General features: G+C 36.1%; 2 protein-coding genes and 2 long non-coding RNA genes across 6 annotated transcripts; 3 read left to right on the forward strand and 1 right to left on the reverse strand.

Annotated features, from left to right (window-relative positions):
* The first annotated feature begins 2,991 nt into the window (after positions 1 to 2,991).
* LOC110712097 lies at positions 2,992 to 3,720 on the forward strand. Its single transcript, XM_021890516.1, has one exon. It carries the CDS (start codon positions 2,992 to 2,994, stop codon positions 3,718 to 3,720), a length of 729 nt encoding a protein of 242 aa, XP_021746208.1.
* An 842-nt stretch (positions 3,721 to 4,562) lies between these two features.
* On the forward strand, positions 4,563 to 6,424 carry LOC110712000. The gene is made up of 4 exons (XR_002509483.1): positions 4,563 to 5,376; positions 5,464 to 5,551; positions 5,640 to 6,074; positions 6,155 to 6,424. It is a non-coding gene; the product is annotated as an uncharacterized LOC110712000 (long non-coding RNA).
* A 692-nt stretch (positions 6,425 to 7,116) lies between these two features.
* LOC110711992 lies at positions 7,117 to 10,207 on the forward strand. Of its 3 annotated transcripts, none has more exons than XR_002509478.1 (3): positions 7,117 to 7,322; positions 8,049 to 8,484; positions 8,580 to 10,207. It is a non-coding gene; the product is annotated as an uncharacterized LOC110711992 (long non-coding RNA). The 3 variants fall into 3 exon arrangements; XR_002509477.1 differs by having other exon boundaries at positions 8,049 to 8,186; positions 8,291 to 10,206; XR_002509476.1 differs by having other exon boundaries at positions 7,119 to 7,322; positions 8,049 to 8,186; positions 8,312 to 10,205.
* Positions 10,208 to 18,806: 8,599 nt separating this feature from the next.
* LOC110712098 lies at positions 18,807 to 19,442 on the reverse strand. Its single transcript, XM_021890517.1, has one exon. The coding sequence runs from the start codon at positions 19,440 to 19,442 to the stop codon at positions 18,807 to 18,809; it is 636 nt and encodes a 211-aa protein (XP_021746209.1).
* Between the last annotated feature and the right edge of the window lie 1,820 nt (positions 19,443 to 21,262).

The following is a 21,262-nucleotide window of genomic DNA, read 5'->3' on the forward strand; positions in this document are numbered from 1 at the left end:
GCTATGGCTAGCAATGGGTTTATTTAAGATGTACTCCATATATAATTGGTATCATTGCAACTCCAAGGCTAAGCAAAAAAAAAAAAAAAAAAAAAAAGACCTGGATAGTGTTCTGCTAATTGGAACAGTGGGTTAATAATTATTATTTACCTACTTTTGCAGTTTTTTTTTAACCATGGAAAGTAAAGAAACTACAACGTCAATGCCGGTAGATGATGAGGTTGATGAATCTAATGCCGCTCGTAAGCCTAAAAGGAGTAGGAAATCTAATGTTTGGCAAGAAATGACGGAAGGAAAGAATGCAAAAGGTGAGCGAAATGCTATTTGTAAGCATTGTAAAGTGGAGTTAATTGCCCACAAAAATAGTGGCACATCTCATTTAATACGTCATTTGCTTGAAGTGTGTAAAAATGAACTAATGGACTTCCACTTGGGGAGGCGGTTGATGATGAGGAAGAATTTGTTTTTAATATGAGTGAATTAAGAAAGGAGATTTTATTGTATGTTGTTGAAGGTTCTCATTCTTTTTTGATCGTGGAAGAAAAAGGTTTTAGGCGAATGATGTTAAAGTCTAATTCTAAATTTAAACCATTTAGTCAAACAACTTTAATTAGAGACCTTTTTTTCTTTGTATGCCTCTTATAGAAAGAAATTAAATTTTTTTTGAGGAGTGCACCTGGACGAATATGTTTGACAACTGATAATTGGAAATCATCACACACTTGGCAACATTACATTTGCATAACCGCCCATTTATTGATCATGATTGAAAACTTCATAAAAGGATCATTAAGTTCACATCATTGTCACCCCCTTTTGATGGACAAAGCATCTCCGAAGAGATTTTTATGTTTCTTAACCAATGGCATTTAGACGACAAAGTGCTGAGCTTAACGGTTGACAATGCAAGTTATAATGATGTGATGGTTAAGCACATGAAAAATCGTCTTAGATCAAGGGGAATGTTGGTTAGTGGTGGTTGTTTTTTTTCATATTAGATGTTGTGCTCATATCATCAATCTTATTGTCCAATCCAGTCTAACTTGTATTGAACATATTAGATAAAATTAGAAAATTGGTAAAATTTGTTATAAGATCTTCTTCTAGAAGCAAGAATTTTTATGATACTGCTCAAAAGCATTTTCATTTAAAGGCTAAGAGGAAACTTCATATGGACATGCAAGTTCGTTGGAACTCTACATATATGACGCTTGATAATGTGCTTTACTATAAAGATGTGTTTATTCATTTGGGGTCGTTACATGCATCTTTCAAGAGTAATGTGCCTTTGGAGGATGAATGAGATAAATTGAGTGTTGTTCACAAGTTTTTGAAACTTTTTTATGATGCTACATGTATGTTCTCGGCAATTCTTGACCCTAGGTTTAAGTTAGAGTTTGTGGAGTATTGTTTTGACAAGATATATGGTTCGGATGAGGCTATGTATAAAGTTGAAAAATCTTTGTATAATGAGTATAAGTCAACATTTTCAACTTCCCCAATTGTTGCTCCCTTTACTACAAGTAGTAGGATTGAAGATGAAAGCTTCTTTGATGATTATCAAAGCTATAGTTCAAGAATTACAAGGACTCAAACAAAAAAGTCCCAACTTGAGTCATATATGGAGGAATCGGAGCTTGATTTCATATAAAGCCCGGCCTAGCACGACCTGTTGAACAGGTCTAGTCACATGCAATTAGATTAGTTTTACCTCACTCTCTCTCTTCCAGTTAGTTTTCTGGAAAATTTCCCAAAGTAAGTCTCTAAGGGAAACAATTTCCCAAAGTAGACGCGTGGCAAAACTAATTACCAAACTAAGCTTCCAGGGTAAAACGCCAACCAGGCTGGCGTTTTTACCCTGGGCATTTAATTTTTACTTTTCAGTCAAGGCAAAAACGCCATCCAGACTATTCGCTTGATAGAGCAACAACCTACATTTCTTTCCTCATACAATGCAAGCTCGTTACAAATGCCCTCATATAACATTCCGTCATCTGAATATGGAATGGGATCTTTCAGTAGAATGTTACACGACGATCAATTTGACATTCCATTCAGTTCACATTTTACTGCACCTGTATATGAAGGGGCGTCGGTGTCAATGTTGCAGCAACCTGGTCCATCTACCTCAAACAATGACATTTCATCACCGATGCAGTTGCAAAGTTACTCTACTACGCAAGAACATGTTCAAGCAACACCGTTTCAAACTTTGGTGAATGTTGAACCTGTTGTAAACAATGAATTGTCTGTTCTTGATATGTATGATGATACAAACGAGGAGGGTGAAGGCGGAGATGAGGAAGATATTATAAACAATGAGTTGTCTGTTCATGATGTTGTTGCTAGAACTCCATTGCCTTGGTTCACTCAAATAAACGAGAACTATGAGGTGGACATGTATTGGGCTAATTCGGGGAGCCAAACTTTGTTTGTTGTCGGGGGAGAATTTGAGAAGGGCATGATTTTCGACAGTAAGAAAGTGCTGCAGGAAATGGTGAAATTGTATTCCATAGAACAGAATCAGTTCTACACCACGGTGACGTCGAATGAGAATGTTCTTCATCTTAAATGCAAGAGGGAGTGTGGTTGGTCGCTACATGGTACAAAAACAAATCTGACCACACATGCCTTTAAGATTGTGTCTTATAAGGGCCCACATCGTGAGAACTGCGTGAATGAAGTTCCGCCCAGCGATCACCGACACTTGGACTCCTCCATAATATGTGACTATGTGAAGTCATTTGTGTAGAAAGATCCATGTTTGAGAGTTGAATTCATACAACATCTCATCTCCAACAAATTTCAATTCGACATCCTTATCGAAGAGCGTGGTATGCCAAACAGAAAGCTATTGCGAAAATTTTTGGGGATTGGGAGAGTTCTTACAACAAACTTCCTTCATTCATGCAAGCCCTCCAAGAGTCAAATCCGGGCACCGTATTTTTATGGAAATACAAAGCTATTGTTGAAGGCGTTTATTACAGCAACATGGAGGTGTTTGAACGAGTGTTTTGGGCCTTCAAGCCTTGCATCGATAGGTTCAAACATTGCATGCCTGTTTTGTCTATCGATGGGACACACTTGTATGGGAAATATAAAGGCACACTTTTGGTTGCTACAAGTGTTGATGCTAATTTTCAGGTATTTCCTCTAGCATTTGCAATAGTTGAAGGGGAAAACACCTCCAGTTGGTCGTGGTTTCTCAGCTGCATTCGGGTTCATGTTACTGGTCGAGAGGGCCTATGTGTTATATCTAACCGACATGGTGCAATTATTGCTGCAATGAGTAACCCGGATGTTGGATTTCATGAGCCACGGGCCGTTCACAGGTTTTGCGTTCGACACATGGCCTCTAACTTGAGGACTCATGTGAAGAACAACAACATGAGAGATAGGTTCAAGGTTGTTGCTTACCAACGCCGAGAAAAAAAATTTGAGGAAGATATGCGTTCTATCGGCAAATCTTGTGTCAAGTCCCTAGAGTACATTATGGATGTACCATTTCATAGGTGGTCCTTGTTTCATGACGCTAGTCGTAGGTATGGTATATGTACTGCAAATTTCTTAGAAACATTTAACAATGTGTTGAAGGGAGCTCGTTTTCTGCCGATCATGTCCCTTGTCGAGTTAACTTTCCACAGAGTTAACAAGTACTTTAACACAAGAAGGGATAGTTCACTTGCTAGGCGTGCCGACAGATATGCATACTCACCTTAGGTCACTGCCATTTTGGAGAAGAATAACAGAAAGGAAAAATACCATACAGTGGATGTTTATAGCCGTCAACTTGGTATATACCAAGTACATACACACCGGGGAGAGAGGATAGGCAGAAAAGGGGTTCATAAGCATACCATTAACTTCAATTTGAGAACATGTACACGCAACAAGCCGATGATATTTCACCTACCGTGTTCTCATGTTCTAGCCGTGTGTCTTAAGTATTCAGTTTCTCAGGAACCATGGGTGGACAGTTTCCTACAATCAGAGGCATATGCGAATACTTATGCCCCACAGTTCTGGCCTATTCCTTGTGAGACGACATGGAGGACATACAGAGGGCCTAAAATCATTCCTGATGAGAGCATGGTCCGAGGATGTGGTCGGCCAAAGTCGAAGCGTATACGAAATGAAATGGATGAGACTAACCGTCCACCAAGCAAATGTAGTTGTTGTAGTCAGGAAGGACACAATAAGAGATCTTGTCCGTTTCGAACGGGCGGTGACCGGTAGTGATCTTAGTTTATGTCTTATTTTAATACCATGTTGTGTGTATGTTTGCAATTAGGATGTAGCTGACTTCTAGTTTTACATTGTGCACTGAACAGAGATCATGGAGGGACAGGAGCAGTGGCCGCCACGACATGACCCAGGACCAGCTGACCCTTCTATCCTGACACTTCAAGACACCCATCGGAGTCGTGACATATGGGAGCAGACAGTAAGTTTTCATCTACCAAATATTTAATGTTTTGGCATTTTTTTTGTTAACTGATCCAACAATGTATTTTATGTTGTTGTACAGGGTGATCCAGCACGGTGCTTGCTTTGCAGGCACCACGGTGGAAGATTGGGTCGTCGACCTGCGTGTGCTACAATACATCGATTTTGTGGTTTTCGGCGGATTTCACAGGATGGCCTTCACACCGATAGATCGAGCGCCAATTATTGCGCTCGTTGAGAGATGGAGACAGGAGACTCACTCCTTCCATCTACCAGTTGGGGAGGCCACCGTCACGCTCCGAGATGTGGCGATACTTACACGGCTCCCAATACATGGTAGGGTAGTTACAGGGCCCATTATACAGGACCCTCGTGGCCTTGTTGAGAGAATGTTAGGGGTGAGGCTTGAGGCCACTGATATTAGAGGCAAAGGGCGTTACGAGAGACATTTGGGGAGTTGCCTCCTGATGCTGATGATGGGGTCGTCTAGAGATACGCTCGAGCGTACCTGTTCATGTTGATAGGATCATTGTTTAGTAACAAGAGTGGTAGTCACATATAGTTGATCTACCTACGGGTGTTAGAGAACAAGTGGGAGGGTATACGTGACTACAGCTGGGGTAGTGCGTTTCTGACAACCTTGTATCGACATCTTTGCAGAGCATCCCAGCGAGGTAGATGGGAGATCGGCGGTCCCTTGATTGTGCTTCAGGTAGCCCTTTACTTTCATACCATTTTCTACCTATTACGTACTTAACGGTGGCTAGACTTAACTTGTGTTTGTTTATTACAATTATGGGCTTGGGAGCACATCCACGTTGGTAGGCCAGCTAAGCCTGCTAGTCGTCGACGCTAGAAGGAGGAAGACGATCAAGAGCATGCATATGAGGCGCCGCCACTCCCTCCACCAGACTTGGCATACGGTTGCCGGTATGTATGACTTATTGTTAAGATTTCACATATGGTTTTAATTTGCTATTAATTTCTCATGAACACTATTATTATACATGTAATTAGGTGGCTGGTGCGGAGACTTACTCGTGTGCATGCAACGAGGGGTCTGCCGTATTACAGAGATGCATTCGACAGACTGAGCGAGTCTCAGGTGATAGTTCACTTTAAAATCTAATTTAACACCCCGTCCATTGTTTTAATAAGTTAATTATGATGTTAACGACAGCTTGTTAATGCAGATGACGTGGGATCCGTATGTCCCTGACCTAGTCAATGCCATGCCTCAATACCTTCGTGATCATCAGATGGAGTGGCGTGTCATGACAGTTCTCATCTGTTTTGAGGTAGTGGAGGCTCACCTCCCCGATAGGGTCATGCGACAGCTCGGCCTTTGTCAGGCCGTCCCTGCCTCGTGTAACACTAGTGTCCAGTTGCACAGGACAGATCGACGAGGAAAGGGGGACGTGAACTGGGCAGTTCAGCATGCCCCTTTCATTGACATGTAGGACCAGCGGTTGCAGCACGTCGCGGATGGTGCGCCTTTCCAAGGCGTGATGGAGTATCACGGTCCATACATGGTATGGTACAGGAAAATTACCCGACGCTTCATCAACCCTAACTACACCCCACCCTCAACGCATTACCAGCCAGCTTTTGGAGACATCAGTGGATATGTGAGTTTTTGGTGTCAATTTTTTTTTTCCTATTTATAATTTGTTGTATTATTAAATTGACTTATTGTTGACTAATGTAGGCGTTTGATATGCTTGCTATACATGACGCAGTGGAAGTCTTGAGCATATCATATCCCACCATACCACAGTTGGATGAAATTCAGGCAATGACTGTGAGTAGCTTATAGAGACATGGTCATGGCCACCTTATCCAGGGTCGGGACCAATCACACCGCCGTTCACACCGTCTTAGAACTTCTTCTGTTAGTTTGTTGTAATCAGATTCTCTAGTACATTATATCCAAACAAATATTATCAATTTTACTGACCTTTTTAGTTGATTTTCTGTACATTATCAACTTCACCATACGTATTCATTCTTTTCATTGTACTGCTTGTTGTTGTTGTTGTTGTTGATGGCGTTGTTAATGTTGCTGATGTTGTTATGGTTGTTGTTGTTATGGTTGTAGTTGTTGTGGTTGTTGCTCTTCTATTGTTGTGGTTGTCATTGTTGCTGCTGTTGTTTTGATTGTTGCTGTTGTTGTTGCTGTGGCTTTGGTTGTTGCTGTTGTTGTTGTAGCTGCTGTTGTTGTTGCCGTGGTTGTTGATGTTGTTGTTGTAGTTGCTGTTGTTGTTGCTGCTGTGTCTGTGGTTGTTGCTATTGTTGTTGTACCTGCTGTTGTTGTTGCTGCTGTTGTGGTTGTTGCTGCTGTGGCTATGGTTGTTGCTATTGTTGTTGTAACTGCTGTTGTTGTTGCTGCTGTTGCTGTGTTTGTGCTGAGTGTTGCAGATAAAAACGTCAACCAGGCTGGCGCTTTATGGGGAGGAGTAAAACGCCAACCATGGTGGCGTTTTTACCTTGGGTAAATTTTTTTTAAGAAAATTCAGTCAGGGTAAAAACACCACCCTGGATGGCGTTTTTGCCTTGACTGAAAATTAAAAAAATTAAATTGTCAGGGTAAAAACGCCAGCCTCATTGGCGTTTTACCCTGAAAGCTTAGTTTGGTAAATAGTTTTGCCACGCGTCTACCTTGGGAAATTGTTTCCCTCTTCGACTCACTTTGGCAAATTTTCCTAGTTTTTCTATCTCTGTCTCTCAATCTTTCCTCTATCGTCACCATCTTTCTAAAGTAGTTTATCACCATCGCCGGTCGGTTCGTGCGTCGTTGGATTGTAGCTGGGTGGCTGGTTTTGGCGCGTGGAGAAACGAAGCAGTGTAGGCGAGGAATAGTGAAGAATTTAAAGAAAGTAAGTAAATTCTTTTTAAATCTATAATTTTTCCCCAAATTAATCAAACAATTTTAGGGTAGAAGTACTGTATCATTTTCCACAAATTGAGTTAGGGTTTTTATACTGCGGATGTATTAGGGTTTAAGGCGGGGCTTGTGGTATATTTATTTATTTATTTATTTTTATCTCAAATCAGTATTAGAGCTTAAGAATTATATACAATTTGATGATTCTAACGCCAATTACAATTTTCCCCAAATTGTGAGTTAGGGTTTCTATAATTGGGATGAAGTTGGGTCTTTGCAGTGTATTTTTATCACAAAACAATATTAGGGTATAAGAATTATATACAATTTGACTATTGTAACGGCAATTTATAATTTTCCCTAAATTGTGAGTTAGGGTTTTTATAATGGCAATGTATTTGGGTATAAGACGGGGCTTTAGGTGTTAACTTCTTGCAACTTTATATTTTATTACTGAAACAATGGTAGGTAACTTTAAGCTCAATTTTGTTTGATTTAATTGAGCTTCTTGAAAGAATTCTCCCAAATTTTAATTATTTGAAAGGTCATTTAACTTTGTTTGATTTAATTATTGTGAATAATAATCCGGATGAACAACTGTGTCCCCCTTTTTTGATTTAATTGAGCTTGTTTTGGTTTTGGAGTGATTTAATTGAAATTGAATCTGTGTGCAATATGATGTTCACAGTACCTGAATTTGTGAAAAGCTGTGATATAGGAATTTGGAAGAAAACCTTGGAGAAAAAATCTCAGTGGTGCTGACCTTGAAGAATGTGGCCAAGATGATGTGCATGTTAAGGATTTCTTGCCTGCAATGAAAGCTGTTTGTGATAGACTTGAGCAAGCCGAAGGCAAGGTCTGCTCTATTTGAATTTGTGAATCTGAATAATTTTTGTGAAGGCATCTTTGAATTATTGGTCACCTAGTATTATTGATTGCAATGGTCACCTTATTTTTCAGTGGCACTTTTTTTCCTTGAAGGTTCTCGTGATCTCACATATAAAATAGGAGCTTGGCTATCGAGAAACGAAAGGACATATAGCTTGGAGGTTTACTTAAGGTTTGAAATCAGAGGATTTGATTAAGGTTTATGAATCTTTAAATGATACTAGGAGATTGGCTAGTTATCACTCTACTCTTTTGCTCCCGTTGTTGTAAGTTTCTGAATTTTAATTTTACTTATTAATTCATGGTAATTGCTGAATCTGTTTCTTAAAATAGTATTATAATGTATATATTGGGAATTTAGGGAACCGGTTGTTGTGGTGTTGGTGAAGGCTATGAAGAATCCAAGAAGTGCTTTGTGCAAGACATCTATTATGGCTGCTACTAATATCTTTGTTACTTGTCATGATAAGTTGTTGGAACCTGATTTCTCTGGTGGTTTTGAGTTTTGACAATTTGGTAAAACCTCGTTTATTAGTTCTTGCTCCTACTATGTGCATTTTTTCACAAGAATGGCTGAATTTTGTAGAGTTCAACCTTTTGTCATATGTTTTATCCATGTTATTCGTTGCCCGATGATCTAATTTTCCAATTTTAGATTAAATTGAGTGGTGTTTGGCCGACAAATAATTGTTGGTTGGGGAAAAAGATCGAGAACTTTATGAAAGACTTTGGGGCCTGTAATTATTTCTCCTTATATCTATGTTGGTGGTTCGTTGTCTTTATATCTTGTTCATGATGTTATTGGTCTTTCCTCTAGTAATGGTTTATCATCTATTGTTTGTTTAAGTTTAAACTTGTTTTCATATGAACTTACCTGTATTGAATCATTGCTTCTTTCGTTTCCCTTGTCTATTTATTTGGCTAGTTATGTTTGTTTAGTTATGCAAATATTTTGTGTTTGATTTCATGAATTATTAGCTATTTGATATTTAGCTTAGTGATGGACACTGATCAGATTTCAAGGAAAGAGACACAATTCGTTTTTTAAATCACTTTGTTCTCGTTGGAACAGTTTGAAGGTCTGACTTCTCTGGGCTCATTCTCCTTTGTTGCAAACTCTTTTCAGGTGATTCTTTTTTTGAATTTGGGTGATTTTTTGTCTACTCTTTGGCTGTTAAATTTCAGGTTTTTTTGAGTTTGTTTGCTAAACTGGGTTGTCTTCTGAAAACTGGTCAATTGTGGTTCGATTTGGTATATGCTTCTGTTTTAGTTCATTTTTCTTAGAGTTGTGCTGCGATTTTTGCTGGTATATTCATGTGTGGTTTAGGGTGTTTTAAGAGTGCTTTGCTCATATAAATTGCATCCTTGCTACTGCTATACTCTGGTTTCTTGCTTTGTTTTGTGCACATATTTTGTGCGTATCGTAAAACATGGGTGAAGAAGATATAAACAAACTGGAGGAAAGGTTGACTGATCAAGCGGAAGCTAGCTTTGATGCCATTGCTAAGTTGTTACAAGTTCGTAAAAAGAAGAAAGAATGGAAAGATAATGATGATGAGTTTTCAAGTATTCTTTGCTATTCTGAAGTGACAGACAAGTCCGGTTTTAAGTATATATTCAAGTTAGCATTTTTGAGAAATAGATATCTTGTTTTTTTGTTCTTGGAAGATGGAATGATTGATTTTAATGTAGATACATGTACTGATATTATTACACTTTGGAATTGTAATTGATTTTTTTTTTTTTTTTTGTTTTGGAAAATTGTAATTTTTTTTTTTAGATCGAAGTGTAATATTGCAGTTTATTGATATTTATTAAAGAATATTTCTAATTTTATAATTTTGTAAGTCTTTAAGTATCAATTTAAGGAAGAAATTGCAGAATATACTATATAGGTTGACAGGCTTCATTTCATTTTAAATAAAAAATATAGAAAAGGCTACGGTTCTGCTGAAAAAATCGTAGCGTTTTCGTATTTTTTGCTATGGTACCCTTATGTATGTCGGTCGTACTCTTTTGTATTTCACTGTTACCTTTGGATAATAATGTGGAATGTAACCCTACAACATTAATAAGGGAAAATATATCTATAAATCTACCTATTAGTGGTTTTTGATTCTAAGAATGGGGTATGCATGTTAAATTTAATTTGTAATGTATGGAGGCTAACGGTGCAGTTATATTGTTTAAATGACTAAAATTGGGATATTTGTAATTGGTTCATATTTTTTAAAAAATGCTCTAAACATCTGTTGATTCTACTTGGTTTGTATCGTTGACAAGTTGAATAAATTGTAGTAAGTTATTAAGTGTTATATCATAAATAAGTTGGGTAATCTATTATAGTCCAATCGGTTCCTTCATATTTCCTATGTCCCTATATTTTTTTGCCCCATTTCACTTTTCAACTTTGTGATTTAACATAAGACCCTAAATTAGTTTTTTTTTTTAGGAATTTACGGCTGTGGTGGTACCCTAATAGGTCCCAAAGGTACCCTCGTGGATGCCAATTGTACTTTTGTTTTACTCGATGATGTATGTGTTTCAGTTGTACTGTACCCTACGATATTATAATGGAACCCTTTTAATATGCAGTGATACCATTGTGACATTAAAGGGTACTTAGTTCTTATCTACCATTTGCTCTTGTATTTTGAATAATAGTTGAATCAGATATAATATCAGTGGTACCCTTCTGTGATTTAATGGTACCCTTATGTATGAAAAAAGCTATAATGAGTAATCAAATAATGTATTACATAAATAAATTGTGCCATTTATGAGTAATCAAATGATATATAGCATAAATAAATCGTGACATTTATGAGTAATCAAATGACATTTATTCATTTTGTTCTAGGCAAAAAAGTAAGTCAAAAATAGTGATTGAATACTGCATAATTAGTTAAAGTGATTTTCCAAGGAAGTGATCTTGACAGTTTTTTTTTTGCTCCCTCCGTGTTTGAATAAATGAAGTGTTTTGACTTTTTGCACTATTCATCTAATTCACCTTGACTAATGTTTGTGATTATACATAAGAATAAAATGGTCGTGTAGGTACTTAATGGAATCGTCTAATTGTTATAATTTTTATTTATTGATAATTAAAGATATTTTCAGTCAAAGTTTTGATTGGCATATGTGCACAAGGAAAACGTTTCACTGAACATTTTAGGATTCCACTTAAACATTATAAGGTTCCACTTAAACGTTGTAGGGTTCCACTGAAACAAGTAAGGGTATGACTCTATAGGGTGAATTGCAGGGTTACACTCACATAATGAAGGGATCCACTAAAACATTGTAGGGTTCCTCTAAAAAAATGTAGGGTTCCATTGAAACAATGAAGGGTACAACTTTTCGATTATGTTTGCAGGGTTATACTTGTACAATGAAAGGTTCCACTAAAATAATGTAGTGTTCCAATGAAACAATAAAGGGTCATGATCAAGTTCATTACACATAGATAATATACATAGCCTTCTTGAAGCTGCATTTAACATCATCAAGTTCACAGAATTGTCCAAAAAAACTCAAGATAACCACGGACACTTTGTTTGTATCGTTGAAGTCTTCTTGGTTCGTATCATTGGAAAGTTGAGCGAATCATAAATAAGTTGGATTAACTCTAATCTAATATAGTCCGATCGGTCTTTCATATAATGTAGTGACTTATATTTGTAATAACAACCTTGGCATATATATAACGTTCACAATTATAACGTATACAATTGTATAGTGTTCACTTACATTTACAAATTCTACTTATAGAGAGAAAGAGAGAGATAGATAGTTCAAGTGGTTAAAATTTGTCTTCCGATTCAGATCGATTCTCATCATCACCCACTCTCGTGGCTCTTTCTGATTAAATAACTTCTACTTTTTGATGTAATTACTTTTGTACTTTTTTACTTTACCATGAAAGAAAAATCATTAAATTTTATGATAGCATACAAATTCTTATTTGTGCATTAAAGTGTGTGTACGTTGTTGTTATTTGAATTATAGTCATTTAATAAAGACCCTAAAATATTTTTTTAATAGAATTTAGGGTTGTGGTGGTACCCTAGTAGGTGCCCATGGTACCCTCATGGATGTCAAGTGTACTTTTATTTTGATCAATGATGTCCGTGTTTTAGTTTTACCCTACAATATTATAGTGGAACCCTTTCAAAATGTAGTGATATCATTGTGACATTAAAGGGTACTTATTCTTATCTACCATTTGCTCTTGTATTTTGAATAATAGTTAGAATCAAATATAATACCAGTGGTATCCTTATGTAAGTTAGTGGTACTCTTCTGTGATTTGATGGTACCCTTTTGTATGAAAAAAGCTATAATGAGTAATTATGAAGTTTTATTTTTATTATTTTCTATTAAAAAACTGAGACAACATATATAATTGCAGTCTCTCTTTCTTTTTTAACTGCACAATTCAATATATTTAAAAATAAATTACAAAGTAATATTATTTTATTATATATAATTATTTCAAAAAATAAATTTCATCTTCATGTAACATTTAAAAAATAAAATACAAGTATTTCATACTTGTAAATAATTATTCAAAACCCACTAAATATAAAATCCTCCTATCATTTCATTGATACTATAATCTAGCTATATTAATAAAAAATAAAAAAATAATAAAAAAAAAATCAGGCTTAGAACTAAAAGCAACTATTAGGTAGATTTATAGATGGATTTTCCCTTCTTAATATTATAGGATTACACTACACATCATTATCCAAGGGTACCACTGACATACAAAAGGGTACCACTGACATAAATAATGGTAACATTAACATTGTTAATAATAAAACTAATAAAAATGTACCACTGAGATATATGCTAACAATGCCCTGTACTAACATTTTCATGTTCACATTTTTTGCATCCAAAATTAACTAGTACCCCAAAAAAAAGATTTATACATGATCAACAACATTCACTAGTAGAATCGAAGCATAAAATACTTAATTGAACATTAGAGTGTGTGCACGTTGTGCTCATTTTGCTGATTTATTGCGTTTAGATTTTTAATCTGGTTGGTAAAACACATGAACAACAACATTCACTAGTAACGTAAGATTCCATTAAAAGAAGCCCCTAAAGGCGGATTTGAGCTTTTAGCAGAAACTTGACTAAACCCCACCATTACCTTATACTTAAATTCAAACGAAATCAATTTCGGAAATTAGTCCTAATTACATCATTTCCAACAAGTATCAAACCCTAAGAGAGTGAAATCAAATTAAAAGAAGACAATTGCGAAATTGAAGATACCTTGTACGAAATCAGAGAAATTTTTTAAGGTTTTTGAGAATCGGGAAGAAGATTGAGGTCGACATCAGAAGAAATGAGATTTTTTGATAACCCATTTGTAACCTTCACCTTATGGCTCGCTGAATTCCTCCAACCCACCGTCCTCGCCATTTCCACCATTAACCTCAAAGGATTTTTCATGTTTTACCTCAGAGGATCACATCCATGGAAATGGTGAAAAGTAAAAAAAAAAAATGGCTGAGAAATGAAAACGGTAAATACAAGTTAATCTCAGGGAGAAACAATTTTTGTTTATTTCGGGGGCAATATAGACATTTCCGTGAAACTTTATATTTGAAAGTTGTGAGCCGTTACATAGCAGTCAATAGCTTGACTAACGGTCTCCAAACTACCGTTAATTGAAACCCTAGACTTTAACAGAGGGAGAAAATGCTTAGAGAGAGAGAGAGAGAGAGATGTATGTTCGCGAATGGGACGGCAACAAAAGAGCACTTGTGAACCTACTGGAACCGTGATATACTTGTTGCATAATGCAGAAGGTCTGCGCAATTGATGATTGTGTTATAGCAATTGAAAATTAGCAACTACAATACATCAATTGAGGAAGCACGATAGAGGTAAATCAATTTTGTTAGCGCGATGAAATTGCTGAATTGCTTCAGAGTTTGTTGTATGAATTATGTTAATTATTAGGAATTTATTGTATATTTTGAATTCAATTGAATATATGTGAACTGTAAAACCTTAATTGTTATTGTTGCGTTCCATTGGCGTTATGTTAATAGTATTGTTAGTGTCGCATGCAGATGGCGTTGTGTGGCTGTAACTATTAGTTGCATTTCAATTCGTATGAACCCAGATGACGTATAAATGTAGGTTTCCCTTTACAACTTTGTTTAAATGATCTCGAATGAATGAGTTTCGTATGTTTTTAGTTGTGGCAAAACTTCTCATTAGTATGTTGTTATATTTTGCTTATACCCTATATGTCCTCCATAGGTAGTGTGTTTATCAAATATTGGTAACAATGTGCTAAACTGATGATGGATGTGGATTGGTAAGAATGGTAATGTAGATAATTTTGCTGTTGTGGTCATATTCCATTGTGAATGTTACCAATGTTGGTTTTGTGGGAAAGTTGGGTTGTAGATATAATGTTTGGATTTTGTGAATTGTACAGAGTATGAACCGAAAGCGAAATTTTCAAAGGAAACAAATGTCAACTGAATTGTTTAAGGTAAGGATGTTGATATTTTTTGGTATATGAAAAACAGATGATGCAAATGAATATGTTATTTAAAGGGTGAAGTTGTTGTGTAGGATGATAGTATTAGTGTTGGAGGTAGTGTCAAGGCAATGGGTGAGGTTATCAAGCAACAAGGGGAAGTATTTGGATGGGTATGTTACGTTGTTGTTGGTTATATTTGGAGACCTGGTTGTTTATGTGTGTTTTGTTTGTCTTATATGTTTCCTTTAATTTGCAGCCCCCCAATATGAGTTGTCGTATTCAAACCTTTTCTAGAATATGCCGCACTTTTGATGAGAGGAGAACTCGTTGGGTTAATGAAATGGGATTTGGTGGGTTGTTGAATGTTCCAACTGAAATTCATTTACCCCGGCAATTGGGGGATTGGTTAATGACACGTATTGATCCTTTGAATAGGCTTCTAATTGCTCCGGATGGTAATGAGTTTAGGTTCTCTGCCAATCAGGTGCATTGGGTTTTAGGTATTCCAAATGGGGGTTTTAGTGTTCCAACTGGAAAAGCGATGTCGTTTGAGATGAAAGAAAAGGTGAATAGAATCGTACAAAAATACGGTCATCCAGCCAAGACAAATTCGCGTAAGTATGCAGGTCGTGTGTATACCTCTGTTGGCATCCCAGTTAATTCAATAATGATGGAAAGGGTGGAGGGTGAGTGGCAGGCTGATGAAGAGGAGGAGTTTAAGATGTTGTTCTTGTTGTTGTCATTGGAGATGGTGTTATGTCCTACGCAATCACCGAGGCTGGGTTGTGATTTGATCCCCGTGCTTACCTGTGCTATGAATGCTGCGTCATACAATTGGTGTGATCTAGTGTTGAATAAGTTGATGGATAGTGTGAATAGGTTTGCACGTCGCTTTTACTCTACTGGGGTTGTCGGGGGTTGTGGGGGTTGTACCTTTTTTGTATTGGTAAGCTATTTTATTTTGCAAACCATGCCGTATGCACTATATTAGTTTTGTTGTATGAAATTGTAACTAAAGTTGGTCTAATGCAGCTGTTTTATTTGGACAAGTTAAACCAGTTTCCTGTGAAATGGGGTGAATTCCCACGAATTAAGGTGTGGGAATCCTATGACATCAGTGTCGCAGCAAAAGAGGATCGATTTGCCGTAGGAGTTGATTTTGGTCAGCTGGGGGTAAGTGAAAATAACTGAGAGCCAATGTTGTATGTGTTTGCTGGGATTTAGTTGTTGTTGAGTGTTGCTAATATCTTTTACGCCTTGTTTTTTGTTTGAGTATACTCTAGATGTAGCATATGGGGAGACCCATCCGAGGGAAGCAAGAGATAGTAATGGGCCATCTTTTACTACTAAGGTAGAGTATTTATATATGCGCTGACGAGCTGAATCGAAGTATTTGATTTGACGAACTGTTTAATTATTTATGTCTGGTTGGTTGTTGTCCATGAATATGTTAAGCCTCCTGGGCATATGGAAAAAATGAAGCAGAGGCGGGGAGCACCGCCAAAGTCTTTTCCACATCAAGGCAAACGGCGGAAGCTATGTTTAGGGAGCACCTCCAAATTCTGTTAGTGTACGTTCTTTTGTAATGTATGTAATTTAATAGAAGTTATATTGAAAGGAATAATTGTTATTTGTTGAGTTTGGACTTATTCATCTGTAATGACCTACATTATAGTAGTCTTGGACTCCTGGTGTTATTCACAAAGTTATATGGGCCTATTATGTAATATAGTCTAACTGTCTTAGTGAGTGGTGAGTAGTAATTGGGCTGGGCGGCTGGGCCTAGTAAAAATTTAAAACAAGGCAGTTCAGTTTCAGTAAGATTGGTTTATTTACGTATTTTTGTAACCGGGTATTCGGGTACCCGAAAGTAGCATACTTTCTCCCGTGTCTCGGGACCCGGCCCGTATGAAAGAGTTAAATTTACAAAATTCACCAAATGCCATTTCCGTTAGTTGACCGTTAGTTAGACCCCACCATTTGCCACGTGTCACCTTCTGATTGGTCCGTTTTAAAAAAATATATATTTTAAAAAAATTAAAAAAAATAACAAAAATAAAAATTAAAAACTTTTAAAAATAGTAAAAAAATAATTAAAAAAAAATTACAAAAAAAAAAAAAAAAGAATTAAGAGGTGGCAGCCACCACCTCCTCCGTGACTGCCCACCCCAAAACCCTAGCCACCACCACCTCCTCCCTGACTACCCACCCCAAAACCCTAGCCACCACCACCCCTGCCGCCAGGGCTAGCACCGGCACCCCAAAACCCCACCCTCCTTTTCCCTCTCCGATTTCCGGCAACCCAAAACCCATCCCCTTCCCCATCAAGATTGGTGGAGGAGTTTATGGCCATTGATGCGAATGGTGCGAGATTGGTGGAGATCTCGGCGACGGTTTTTGGGGTCGAGGCTGGCTGTGTGGGTGGTTTTGGGGGTCGGCGGTGGATCAGGTGAGGTGCTATAGGGTCGGCCGGCCGATTTTTGTTGGTTACGAAGGTGGCCGGCCGTTTTCCGGCAATATAAGGGGAGGAGCAGGGTTTCGTGGTGGTGGCTGGGGTGGTTCAAGGTTTCTGTTTTTTTTTTTTTAATTTTTAATTTTTTTTTGTTTTTTTTTTAAATTTTTTTTTTAAAACGGACCAATCATAAAGTGACACGTGGCAAGTGGTGGGGTCCACTAACGGTCAACTAACGGCTATCAGTCATTAATGGCACTCGGTGAATTTTGTTAAAACTCGGTGGCATTTGGTGAATTTTGAAAAGTTCGATGGCATTTGGTGAATTTCGAAATTACTCAATGGCATTTGGTGAAATAGCCGTTAAATTTATGTCTATCAAGGGCAATGTAGACATTCTATCATGTGGCTAAAACAACTACACTTAACACTTTACTTCTTTTGAAGCAATTATTAGGAGTCACTTACTCCAATAAACCACACAAATAACAACAATCAATTTAATTCTTCTTTTTATTGACTTCATAATTTGTAATAAAACCTTTTGTCAAACAAGCCTACAGGAAGTTACTGATAATAATGGTTATTTAGTTGGTGCTAGGACATCACGTATATAGTAGTATGAATTATTGATATTAATTTGATGATATATCGATGACAAGATTGTGAAGGTTAGAGTAGTGAAGGAAAATACCAATGATGTTTCTTACATGATAAAGAGAGATTTTGCATTAGGAAGGTTATTGTTTGATAATTGTCAAATTGTAGGTGTTGATTATAATCTAAGGCGTTTAAGTTTACTTATCTTGGTAAGCAAATTTCTGAATTACCTACTCCTAATCTCCTTCAAATGGAAGATGAAGAAAAATGTTATTGATTGTTGGCCTGGGCTGATCAAACTGGTGGTCATCTTCTATCTACTATTTAATTCGTAACGTACTTTACCTTAATTAATAGATAATTAAAGATTAAAACATATCCTCATATCGAACTCTTGGGTCCTAAATCGAACACTAATATAAATTGTTCAGATAACTACGTGCAATCCTTTTAAGTCACAATTACAAACACCACTTAGTTGCCACAAATTCATCACTAACATGTCCATGTTCTAGTTAATGTACCAAAATCACCCAAAGTTGCATCACAACTACGGCCAGCAACAACGCAATCTCAATCCCACAAATATGCCAATCTAACACCATTGTCGAAATGAAGATCACCATCAAATTCAAGCAGAAATGCCTAAAAGGAAAAAAAGGAGGAAATTTGCAGATCACAATTTCACATCAATAGTGATAAAACTATAGACTATATCAATATGCCAACTTGCCAATCACAATCTCAAATCCAAACCAAAAAAATTGCCAATCACATTCATAATCTCAAATTCAACGAATAACATTTCACCATGATCAAGTGATAAAGGATTTAGCAATGTACCATAACAATGAACAACGTGATTACATCTAGATCCTAATTTAGCATTGTCGAAATACAAAAACAATTACGGACTTAACAACATATTTACCAATAGGGTTCGTTCATAACAGTAATTTAACCAAAAAGGTGAGATCCAAAAAAAAAACCATCCTTACCAAAATCCATTCTTGTCGGCTTCAGTAAGGACTCTTCCAGCCGTACATATCGGAGTCATAACTTGATCCCTGACTGTCTGCGTAGTAGTTCCCGTATCCAGAAATAGAGTCGTGCTTGGAGGCCATACCAGCATCTTCATTTTCTTCTTCTTCTTCAGGAATGTCTTCCCTTAGGGCATCCATTACTGGTGCAACTTGTTCTTCATTTCTGGTTTCTTCATGAGATTTTGAGATCTTCTCGTTCTCGGGCTGATTCTCATTGTCAGTCTCTTGATCAGTCTCTTCCGTAGTCTCTTCGTCTTCCTTAGTCTCTTCGTCTTCCTTAATTTGAGGTTGTTGATCTGAAACCCGTTGTTCCCCGATTATTACGACATCGTCATCTAATTCAGGTTCAGGAAAAAACCGTTCGACTTCACGGACATCTTCACCTACATCTCGCTTCCTTTTTCGACTCGATTCCCCTTTTTCCATTTTTCGCACCACAACCTGTTTACCATGTAGAAGAAACTCCAAGTGTTTGTTCATTCGCTTGTTAATTTCGGCAAAATAGAACAAAAAATCAGAAATTTTTTGAGGTTTTGTCTTGCTTTGATTTGGTATCCAAGACGGAGGGGTGAAAATTTCTCCGGAATTGGCAGTGCTGTCGGAGCTAGCCATTGTTGTGGGTTTTTGGAGGTTGAAGGAAAAGGAAAACTGATGAGTTGATGTGTAAGGGTCAAAAGTAGATGAAGGGACTTTATTAAGAAAAAGAAAAAACGAAAAAGGGGGCAAAAATAGAAAGAGGACCAATTAAGTTCAAGTAGGGTAATCATGACATCATTGGAAGAATAAAACGGAAGTTGTTTCTTCCAAAAGTACTTGCATGTCTTCAACTTATAAGAATAGGGACAAACTTTTGATATGTATCAATTTATGCATAGTATGTATGCAGACGTGTGTTTAAAATTTTTTCAGTACTGTTAATTATTTATATTAAAATACATTATTTTTATAATGGAGTATATTTACGTATTAAACATATACAATGTATTTCGTATTTATCGTTACTTTTTCTTAAAAATATTTCCATTACTAGTTATTATAATATAATAGGGCGTTTAGGGTATGTTGTTATAATTGGACATTTTAGGGTTTAGGGTCCACACTATTTCTTATAACCGATACTTTAGGTGTGTGTACATATATATATATATATATATATATATATATATATATACACACCAAAATATATATACATACATATATACGTTCTTTACATTGTGACGAATAAAATAAAAGTTGCTATTTTGAAAATATACATTGTGACGAATTTAACAAGATCCCACATGACTTTATTTTTCATTACGCATAAAATACAAAATACACTCAAAAATAGTATGTGAATAGTGTTAAAATCAAAACGTGTCTAAAAAAAAGGAGGTAGTACTTCGTATATTCGATTCGAAGGCTGTGTTTATTACTCAAGTCAATGGTCAGAATTCGTAATTAAAATTTATAACTCAAGTCATTGATGTTGTGGAAATGACTTATTTGATGTATGTTACATAACATAGTAATGTGATATCTATTATTCCCTTATGATCTTGCACGTCATTTTATCAAAGTTTTTTTTCTTACAACTAGTGTAATTAAATTTAATTCTATTACACTAGTTAAAAAAAAAAGTAGTCATTGTCAATATTCTTCGTAAAAAAAATCTTGGTAATCATTCAAGTAAGGAGTTTTCTAATGTGCGTTTGCAGCTAAAGACTTAAAAGATTCTTCTTTTAAAACACAAGCGGAATTTGTTAGCATGTTATGCATACAAATAAGTATGTTCTCAGTTCTGAATATAAAAAGTTTGGTCAAATATATTTTATACAAAGCTGACTTTAGTTTTTTTTTGTTTTTTTTTAATAAGATTGTGCTATGTATCAAACATATCGATTCATTTTTTAGTTTATTATTTTCACAATATTTTAAAGAAAGAATAATACAATCAAATATTGTCAATGAAATTACATATTTAAAGTATACTTCAATTCATTCTTTCAAAAAGTTTTCTAAATACTTGGACGTTTTAACCTAGCTTTTGCAATTCATTTATATATTTATTTATTGACAACATCGACATGTTAGCTATCTCTCATATATAGGGATGCATTTATTTTACTTGAATTCTTTATCCAAAATTATTATTTACATGATCTAAACTTATTGACCTTGAATATTATACGGAGTATTATTTATGAATACTTGTTATATTCATGACAAGTATTTACCAATACAGTAATTACCCCATATCAATCATACAAACAACTCTTTTTTCTCTTTTCTTTTGGTTGATTTCCTCCGAGTTTGCCTTAACTCTATTGCACGTTAAATTAATGGAGGAATATTTTTAATAAAGTCTCAAGAAAACTTAGTTAATAAAACCACAATATTATAAATGAATTTGATTTTGGGTTTATTGAATGATATTGTTAGGTTCATATGTA

This window comes from Chenopodium quinoa, unplaced genomic scaffold (assembly GCF_001683475.1).
Source record: "Chenopodium quinoa cultivar QQ74 unplaced genomic scaffold, ASM168347v1, whole genome shotgun sequence".
Taxonomy (NCBI): Eukaryota; Viridiplantae; Streptophyta; class Magnoliopsida; order Caryophyllales; family Amaranthaceae; genus Chenopodium; species Chenopodium quinoa.

Bases quoted from the DNA above. Each gene is read 5' to 3' on its own strand.
- LOC110712097 (XM_021890516.1), top strand. From the start codon at position 2,992: ATGGAGGTGTTTGAACGAGTGTTTTGGGCCTTCAAGCCTTGCATCGAT.
- LOC110712098 (XM_021890517.1), bottom strand. From the start codon at position 19,442: ATGGCTAGCTCCGACAGCACTGCCAATTCCGGAGAAATTTTCACCCCT.